At 39.4% G+C, this 9,881-nt stretch overlaps 1 protein-coding gene across 1 annotated transcript; it reads right to left on the bottom strand.

The window, feature by feature from the left end:
• Nucleotides 1-216: 216 nt before the first annotated feature.
• Nucleotides 217-9,408, bottom strand: LOC122821027 (arfaptin-1-like). Its single transcript, XM_044098851.1, has 8 exons — nt 9,267-9,408; nt 7,272-7,390; nt 6,255-6,351; nt 5,700-5,818; nt 5,407-5,628; nt 4,405-4,562; nt 4,137-4,311; nt 217-3,057 (listed from the first exon to the last, which is right to left on the bottom strand). The coding sequence occupies exons 2-8, from the start codon at nt 7,377-7,379 to the stop codon at nt 2,902-2,904; spliced, it is 1,035 nt and encodes a 344-aa protein (XP_043954786.1). The 5' UTR covers nt 7,380-7,390; nt 9,267-9,408; the 3' UTR covers nt 217-2,901.
• Between the last annotated feature and the right edge of the window lie 473 nt (nt 9,409-9,881).

Here is a 9,881-nt window from a genome sequence, read left to right as displayed (position 1 = left end):
ACCCTTTGCTCAAAGAATGTTGATTAATCTTAATTTCCAGCAGATTCTAACATCCTTTTCACTTAATCTTAAGAAAATGATGTCATTTTACTTCATAATGAACTTTTATAAAGTTTAGGTCACAAAAAAGAAAAAGAAAAACAATCCCACATCAATTTAAAATTAAATACTGAAACAAGAATATAAACTGATTAAGTCAAACATCAACATAATAGTTTTGGGAGTCACAAAATAAAGATTTTATTACCTGAAAATACAACAGTTTAAATCTGGAAGGTTTCCGGTCATATTCTAAAATTAAAACCTTAAAACAGATCTCTCCCATAAAGGTGTCATTTATTCAAGGCAGCTGTTTGTCAGATATTGGCAGCTTAAACATAATAAAGTTAGGACTTTATTGCACACAAGGATCCACAGTATTTGCATAGTTTGATTATTTTTGAGGTGAAGGACAGAAAAAAAAGAAATACATTCATAGATACAAGAGCAAACAGAACAGAAAATTCATAAGAAACACTTAAAGCACATAATAGTTTGACATCAGGAAACAAAATAACTCATTAAATCTTTAACATAAATCAATAACTTGTCATTTAATAGAGACATTTTGGTCCATATTTGCTCCCAACTTAAAGATTTGGTGTTGAAGAATATCTCAGATAATCGCTCTGAAATCTTCTAATGAATCAAATACTGCACTTATTCCCTCCAACAACAACAGCCTGGAAATAAACTGGGATTTTACTTTGGAGTTCAGATTAAACTGAACAAAGTGCAGAAAGCTGTAAAGATGAAGACCAAGCTGAGACAAAAACATTAAAACATGGTCGGTCTTTGCAGAGTCTTGGTGGAGATTTTGTGGGGATTATAAGAAAATCCTAAGGATTCATTATTAAGGAGATCTCTTGGTGTGAGGTAGCTGACCATTAGAGATACTCAGGAGCCTCGGAGGACTTCATGTTAAGGACATATTGGGAACATAATTATGTTTTATGGAGCGTTAGAGATCCACAAGGCTTTTAACATGGACAAACCTTCTTTAGGGAGGTTTGATTTTCTTGAATTTGAGGCTTCATTTTGGATATGAAGGCACAGTTGCCTCCTTTCCATTGAGCGGTACTGACTGGTTTGGTCGGCTATTTTATGGTCCAGAACATTTCAGTTCGACTCTCACTGGGCAGGTGGAATTAAACCCAAACGACTAACGTTTCGTCATACCAGTGTGACGACTATCTGCTGTCTTTGTCGCAATCAGCAACGTTTTCTTTGTCCTCCAATCAATGGACCCTGCTGTGTGACGCCAGCAGCTTCCCCCAAACCAAACCCTTGACCTAATGGCCTACAACTGAAGGAGGAGCAGAACGGTGCGGTTTGGGTCGGTTGTATCTGCCACAAACAAAGCAACACAGTGTGGAGAGTACTGAATGCATCGCAGCATCCACATCGTCTAAAGTTTTCCACGTTTGCAGCGATCCGGCCACGATTCTCATAAATTATTGAGAACGTAGAAGAGTCTCCGTCCAGTGAAGGCGTCTTTAACCACCGCTAAGGAAAGATAAAGTCTAAACTTTCCCATATTTAGTTAGTTGGTGTAATATAATCTGCTAGTAGAGAGAAAAATGTTACTGAATTATCTTTAAACAGTTCAACCTGCTGTTAACGCAAAGCTACCAAAACTTTAACATCATCAGCATACGGTGATCTTCTGTTTCCATTTTTGGCTTGTAGAAAATAAGTTGTATTAGTTTATTATTAAACCTGATGGATAAGGATAAAATAAATCACAAAGTCTCATTAATGTTGTGCTTGAAGAGTCGCTAAATAAATCTAAAAATGTTTGGCCTAAGAATGAAACGTCACTTGAAGGAAATAGCATTTTCATCCCACCATCTTTAAGAAAGTGAACAAACACAAATATTTAGTTAGCTTGAGATTAAACCATGATTGGAAGATTTACAGCAAACATTTAATTTAGTTGATAGAGAAAGAAAGAGATTAAAGAATTGCTGATTTTTCTGTTATGCGACCAACAGAACAGGTTGTTAATCACATAAAATAAAAAGCTAAAGAAAGGTAAACTTTAACAAAGAAGACATCATCATCAACATGAATACAAAATACATTTTAGTCTTTGGTTCACCGCTACTGACACTCAGGTTCAAAACAAACCTCAGCATTTGGGATGTGGCTTGATCCAAACTACTGGTCCCTGTAAAGCTGGAAAAGGTTTTAAAGCTGAATCTGCTGCTGGGAACAAGCCAGATCGTCGTTCCCTCAGCTGTCTGGAGTCAGAATGGAGGTTTACTGAATCTTTATAAACTTAAAAACCTTATGCTTCTCATCTGAATTTGGGTTCAGCTCTTAAAAATGATTTTCCTGAGGTGAATAAAGAAAATGTATTAGGAAAGATGTTTTCCAGCTTGTAAAGTCGGAGAGCTGCCTGAGTGTTTAGTTTTCTAATAAAGGAAATGCAAACAGAAGTGTGAGGTTTTGGTGGGCTGAGGACTGAGGTCCTTAATCCACTCTGAAGTTGTTTTCCAGCCGTGGCGTTCAGGCACCTTTTGTGACTTTCTGACTGCAGCGGCAGCAGATTTTCAGAGTTCAAAGAGAAGCTTAGCGCCTCTCAAAGGATTTAACGGATTTACCAAACAACGCCTTGAATCCAGGCCGAGGAAACAAAGAGGGTTTGTTGGTTTTCTTCCAATTAAATATGTGATTCAAAAACAAAAAATTAAACTTTTAAACAGTAATCATTTCAGAATAACTTCATATCAAACCCAAATGTCCCTTTCATCACCCAAAATAAATTACAGTCCTTCTAACTCCCAGCTTTTAGAGCAAAAAGTGAACAGAAACCTTTCAAACGCATCTTAAAGTCACTCAAACTGATCCTGATGCTCGTCAGCTCTCCTCCAGCCAGGAGGGGGCGTCAGCGCTGGCGACATTTAGGTGTGCAACGGCCTCCTGCATGTTTTTCTCCAGGAAACTGTGACATGACAAGCAGTGAGCAGCGACGGCGCTGTGGAGCAGCCACAGCTGGTTGTGGAGGACTTTCACCTGCAGGCAGAGAGCGAAGCCACAGTTAATCAGCTGCTGTTCTGTCTGTAAAGGGATCCCATTATGCAAAATTTGCACGTTTTTGTGCTTCCATTTGAGTCTCTACTGATTCTAAAAGCAGACAAGTATTAAAAAAAAACATCCAATCATTTTTGGGAATATGGTAATGTATTTTAGTGTCTGAAAAATGAGCAGTTTCAAAAACTTTCGGAATGTAATGTCATCTAGCAACCCAAGTCTGTTACCTAGCAACCTCCACGGAATTCCGCTCATCACCTAGCAACCCAAGCTGAGCTCCAGCATGTTTGGACAGCTGGTTTTATTGCTGTACAACAGCTGCTGGAAAAGACAAGTGTTTTGTTGTTAACTTACCATCCAGAAACCACTTCCTGCATTGTTGTTGGTTGTGCAGCAGGCTCTATTAATGCTTTTCAAAGTTGTATGGTTTTATAATTGCACATCAGTTTGTAGCCATTTTCAGGTATGAGTGTAAACATTCAGTTGGGTGGGGAGGGGGGCGTGGCCAGCAGCAGGTCATTTGGATTTAAAGTGACAGAGCACTAAGACAGCTCATTCTGCTCAACACAGGCAGAACTGAGCAGAATGAAATTTTATCTAAAAAAGTAACAAAAAGTAACAATTGCAAAAAAAAGTAACAATTTCTATCGGATTCTGTCTGAATGGGAAACTCTATGCTTTTAAAAAAAAGATGGGAATGTGTTCTTGAATATTTCACAATCAAAAAAGCCAATATGAACCCAAATGATGTAAATCTTTCAGTTTATATATAAATTGGTCACTTTTCTCATATAATTGCTGTAATTTATGTACATGCCTCCTGTAAAGGGATGTACAGGAGGCATGTACATCTGTATCTGTGCTGTATAAGTTTTGTCCTGTTATAGTTCTTTTTCTTTTCTGTATAAATTTTCAAAATATCTAATAAACATAATATTTAAAAAACCTAACAAACAGGTTTTATACAACCTGTTCAAGGGAACTTAATGGGCCTCCTTTAAAGTTCTGAGTTGTTGGTTGTGTAACTTGCATCATGAACAGAACCTTGCGCTCTGTCTCACCCTGTTGTCCTCCAGCAGCTTAACTTTGACGGACAGGTCGTCCCGGACCTTCTCGTACCGCTCCCTCTGGCCCTGGAAGGTTTTCTGGGCCTGCTCCAGCTTCGGCAGGGTGGTGTCGTCCCGTGGGCCCATGTTCAGCTCCTCCAGGTCCACTCGGTACGCATCATACTCGATCCTGGACACCAGAGGGGTAAACATGAAGACCTGTTACCAGGTCTCAACCCTACAGCGCCCCCTGCAGCTCTGTGGAGTTATGCGCTGCACCGACCTGGCAGCCTCGTACTGCTTGGCGTTGATCATGGTGTCCTCGATGGTTTTGTTCACCAGAGTGTTCATGTCGGAGGTGAAGGCGCTGATGGCCGACTGCAGGGTCTCTGTGCTCTTCGACAGAAACTTTTGAGCCTCAGCGTTCATGTCGAACTCCACCTGCGGTCACAACGGGATGATACGACGTCTGATATGATACAATATGAAACAAACAAGGCTGACGTATTACAGGGGCTTCACACCAGGGTTGAGCCAGGCTAAAACTGAACTCTAGTTTGTTTGTCTAGAAAGTTCGGTTTGTTCGGGGAGGAATGAATAATCAAAAAAGTGAACTCTGATCTCAGTCTTGATTCGGTTGAAGTGAACTCTGGTGCGGTTTCAGTTTATCTACCAGAGACCGCTCTAAAAGCAGGAAGAAGACTGCAGAGCATGGCATTCTGGGTAAATACAACCAACCAAACACGAGTCTAACGCTAGTGGGAGAAATGATTCAGTGTCTTTTACCAAAGTCAAATCCTACAGCTGCTAAAATCAGACTCTAGTCTGTTTTTGTTTACATTTCGTGAAGCAGGACGTTTGGCTCAGTAGCTGCGGTTACATCAGGTTGATGGAAATGGTAAAATTCAAAAAAAGATTTTTTTGTTTGCTTGATGTCGTTTCCCCACCAATAAAGGTTGATTTTCCTTTTTTACACATTTCAAACAGTTGAACAGAAACATAGCAAGCGTTTTCTTCAGAGGTTTCTGAGTCGTTTCCTTCAGTAGTTCTTGGTGCAGCGCCCCTACGGGCGAGGAGGGGAACATGTTTTTCAGTAAGTTTGGATTATTTCACTCGGTGCAGTGTGAAAGAGAACCACACCAGCTGAAAATGTAACAAATGTTGCCCTTTTGGTCCCAAATCAAGCCGACTCTACTGGACTGTCAGGTGTGAAAACAGCCTAAGAGTAAAGCAAGCAGAAAGCCAGCAGTTTGCTGTGGATCCAGTGGATTTCCTCAGGACTCACGTGGAGGTTCTTGGTTTTGAAGCTGAGCTCGGTGAAGGCGTCGGCCATCGTCTTCTGGGTGACGGAGAACTGGGCGAACTGATTGGCCAGCGTCTGAGCCAGCTTGGTCATGTGGTCGTAGCGCTGCCGGTCGTCTCTGAGCAGCTCCAGGCGCGGCTCCAGGTCCAGGTCCACCGTCCGGGAGCCGCGGCCCATCCGCTCGGCCAGAGCCTGCCGGGTGAACTGCGGCGGCACAGACAGCGCCGTCAGATCCGGCAGCCGTGAGCGAGGCTGCTGGGTTAGGCTCCGCCCACCTTGTATTTGCTGATGCTCCACTTGCGGACTCGCTGCAGCTTCTCGCTGGCCAGGTTCTTGTTGCTGGCTTCGATGACCACAGGCCCCCCGTTTGGTTTCTGGGGAGTGACAGTCACCTCTGGAGGAAAGGAGAAATCAGTTCTCCTTCTTATTTCTTATTTTTCTTACATATTTTTAAAATTCTTATGTCATGACCGCGCCTGTCACAATAAATATTAAATCAATTAATCGGATGATAAATTAAAACAATTACTGAATCAATATTTGTATTTGCATATATGCTGGCATTATAAATTTAGCTGGACAATAAATTGTCCCAGAAGTTGCTGCAATAAACAATAATATTGATGTTTTGAGACCATTTTCCAGTAACATCATGGTAATAGTATAATAATGCAATAACACGTTATCAAAACTTTAAATTCTAATGGACATTTAGAACTGGAAGACATTTTTAATATCCAAAATAAATACACAAAAACTATTCAAGAAAAGACTATTTGAACCCAAAGCAGCAACCACAAAACAAAAAACCCCAAAAAATAACCTTTTACCTTGGCTTTCGTCCGTTTCCACGGCGACCGCTGCTGCTGCCTTCGTCGACCTGTCAGTGGCGACTTCACTAGTGTGGTTGGAGTTACTGTTTGTTTCCTGCAGGGAGAGAAAACAATTTATTCACACATTAAACTTTCACTTAGTCCTGCTACAAAGTTCAACACATTTTATGGGATTTTTATGGCAAAAACAACAAAAAGTGGAACATTATTTTGAAGTATTCAATTCAAGTTTATTTACTCAACATTAAATAATGTTACAGGTTAAAAACAAAACAACTAGCCACTGCACTGAATTACTGAGTATTAACAAGAAAAACATGAAAACTAATTCTGTAAAGGAAATATTAGATGTCAGAAAAAATGAACAACCATTTTCAGCTATAAATCCACATTTCTCCACTGTTCTAGTCCTCAGCTGTCACCTCAAGGCTTCCCACTGTCTGTGTGACCTTTACACCCCGGGGGGCGGCCATGACTGTCGTCCATATTAGATGAAGCTAAGCTACTCCGGTTAGCTGAATATTACTGCTGTTACTCAGAGTTTGTTAAAACGAAAATAATGAAGCCAAAATAAAACAAAAATATTTGAGATTAATATTAATTATTCTCTAAACTCTAATTTCAAACTGTTCCTGAATGCATCACGGCCCCAGCAGTAAGAAGTTCAAGGGTCACAAAGCTAACCAATCAAGTTAGCCCGGATCAAAACCCATCAGGGCTGCCATATTGGATGTAACTCTCTGCTGCCATTAGCTTGGGGTCAGAGAGGTCAGAGGTCACAGGAACAGCCAGGTGACACAGATGTTGGTGCGTTAGATTCTGCAGCAGAAACACAGGAGGGTGAGGTCGGTCCTCACAACAGCAGAAAGACTCAGCGCTGCTGCGTCGCATGAAGGAGACGGAGGGAGGCGTGATGACGCAGAACCAGCCCTGATGCAAAGGTCACATCAAATTCTGTTCCCTGGAAACGGACATAAAAACGCTCCGTCTCATTAGTCCAAACTCTGGTCTCACCTTTAAGTCCACATCGTCATGACGTCGCTCCTCTGGAGGCGTTTCTTCTTCTTCTGTGGTGTTGGACGCCGCAGCAACGTCTCTGTTCTCCTCCGAAGCTTCCATCATCTTCTTAAAGTCTAAAGAGAAAAAAATTCAGCTCAAAGTTTAAAACTTTTAATTAAAGACTTATAATTAAAGGTCTGTTATTGTCTGTCTCCTCTGTAAAATGCCTTAAATAAAATATCATCTGCTTAAAAACAAGATTTAGTTTAACAAATCAAAAACAATAAACCGACTTATGAGATCAGAATTTCAGTCATTTTACTGCTTTAAGGCATCAGGAGAAACTTCAACCAACTTTAATTTCTAATCTGTAACTCCTTTATTTACCAAATAAAGATTAGAATATGTGACAATAAATGTGAATTAATGGATGCACAAGTTTTGCTTCAAGAACAATTTGTAAAAACAAGACATCAGCAGCACTGGTTTGTTTTTAGATTATATTTTAATCAAGTCAATAAACTGACTCATTCAGGTTTAAATTATTTACCTCATTTCTGTTCCATTTCCATCTGTCTCATTAATTTCTCTCAAACATCATATTATGTCTCCCTCTGGTGGTTCAAAAGGACATTACATCAACATCTTTATCCATAAAACCGTCTAATGGCTTTAAGCTGCTAAACGCTGTGAGTCAGCAGAGGCCACAAAACCCTGCAGTTATGATGCTCAAACCTCATAACTGCAGGGTTTGAGCAGGACTGAAGTAACGTCTGCACCATGGGTGTCCAACATGTGGTGCGGGGGCCATTTGTGGCCCTCGGAGTGACTTTCTGCTGACATTTTCTTACAAACTTTTATAATTCGATCCACGTTGACCCAGAGACTTTTACTGAAAATCAGACTTTGCTTCACTCAAATCAACTATTTTATAATTTGTTAAATATAGCTAAATATAACAGGCGTTTTTTAAAAAAAGTGACCCAAATCCTGCTTTTATAACAAGATAAATTAGTTTAACCAAACCTGAAAGAATGAAAATAATGCCTTAATGCCTTTTTTTTTTTTTTTAAACACAGCAAACATTAAAAATCCTTTGTAAATTTTGGATCTATGCGGATTTTTCTTTACAAAGAGTAAAACAAAAATCAGACTACTTTATTTTAATTTTATGGCCCATAAATACTTTTGCCTCGATGATTTGGGCTCACGTCTGCACCTCCTGTCTCTGCTAATAAACACCTTATATAGGCTGAGTACAAAGTGCACAGATCTCATCTTTGATAACTCATAACGCTGACCTTTGACCCAATTGATCACATCTACTGTTATTGAGCAACTGTGTGTTGAAACTTTAGGTTGCAGCATAAAACCATGACAGGAACAAACTGAGCCCAGCAGGTATTTTATCTACTTCTGTTTATGATAAGGAAGATCTTTGCTACTTCCTCTCAGAGTTTTTGTTTATTTATTAAAATATGACACTTTAAAACCACAACATGCAGAGCAGAAGGTTACTATATAAGGAGCATTATGCAGAGGTCTTGAATCAACCCTTCATTTCCTTATATTGTCCTTCAATCATCCAGACTTCCTTGTATCTATAAAATAATCTCCAGTATTTTTAAGGTTTTTGGCTACTTTTTACAATAGTTTTGCAACATTTAAGCTCCACAGATTACATTTAGACAAATCTGCTAAAATATACATAATAAGACTCAGTAAGACAGGCAGAAATAAGATTTAAAGACATTAAAACTTTGCCAGTATATTTGAATGAAGCATAAAAACAGTTTGAGTTCAGTTTCCCTGATGGGTGTGTTCGTTTCAAAGATTCCCCGAACTTTACTTCCCCACAAACTTTACTTCACAAATTCACAGAAAACTGAGCTTTAGCAGCGGTAGGTTGACCGTTATGACCGTTAAAAAAAATCCTCTTTGTGACATTAAAGCAAAACCACAAACAAACAGTCGACAACACACCTACGAGCTTTTTTTTTCTTTTTTTACCTGTAAGAAAAAGTGACTCCTCCTTATTTTCTTCCTCTTGTCTTCAACTTTCTCTGTATCGGGTTATTCCTGCGTCTTTGTTAACTTTTTATTTAGTAAAACTATGACAAAGTTTATCTAAAAAGTTAGGGTTAAGACTAAAAGTGGCGAAAAAGCGTCCAACACATCTCCCGGAAGTGTCTTCTGAACGGTTTGTTTGTTGGACGGAGTGTTCGGTTTATTCTCCTGGGTTCACCGGAGGGGCGGTGATGTTCGCAGGTTATAAGCGGTGCGTTTGGTTTTTGTCTTCTTTTTATTCTTCAAAACGCTTCATTTGTCTTTTGTTACAAAGACAAATTAAAAGACAAACTGATATCACCACAAAATTAAACAATAATACACAGAAACAGTAGCAAATGAAATTATTAAACAAAAATAAACTTTAAACTTTGATGCAGCAATGTTATTTCTTCTTACCTTTAATGGAAATCTAAGAAAACAGAAGTTTGCGAGGGATCTGGAGGACCTTGCCAAAAATAAATGTACTTTAGTCCCTGACACAAATTGACAAAAGGTAATATTTTTATCCAGATCCTTAAATATTGATAGTTCTTTGTTACAAGGATAATGTTTTGG

This window comes from Gambusia affinis, linkage group LG18, assembly GCF_019740435.1.
Source record: "Gambusia affinis linkage group LG18, SWU_Gaff_1.0, whole genome shotgun sequence".
Lineage (NCBI taxonomy): Eukaryota > Metazoa > Chordata > Actinopteri > Cyprinodontiformes > Poeciliidae > Gambusia > Gambusia affinis.
The sequence above is the reverse complement of the archived record's forward strand: the minus strand, read 5'-3'. Positions and strand labels throughout refer to the sequence as shown.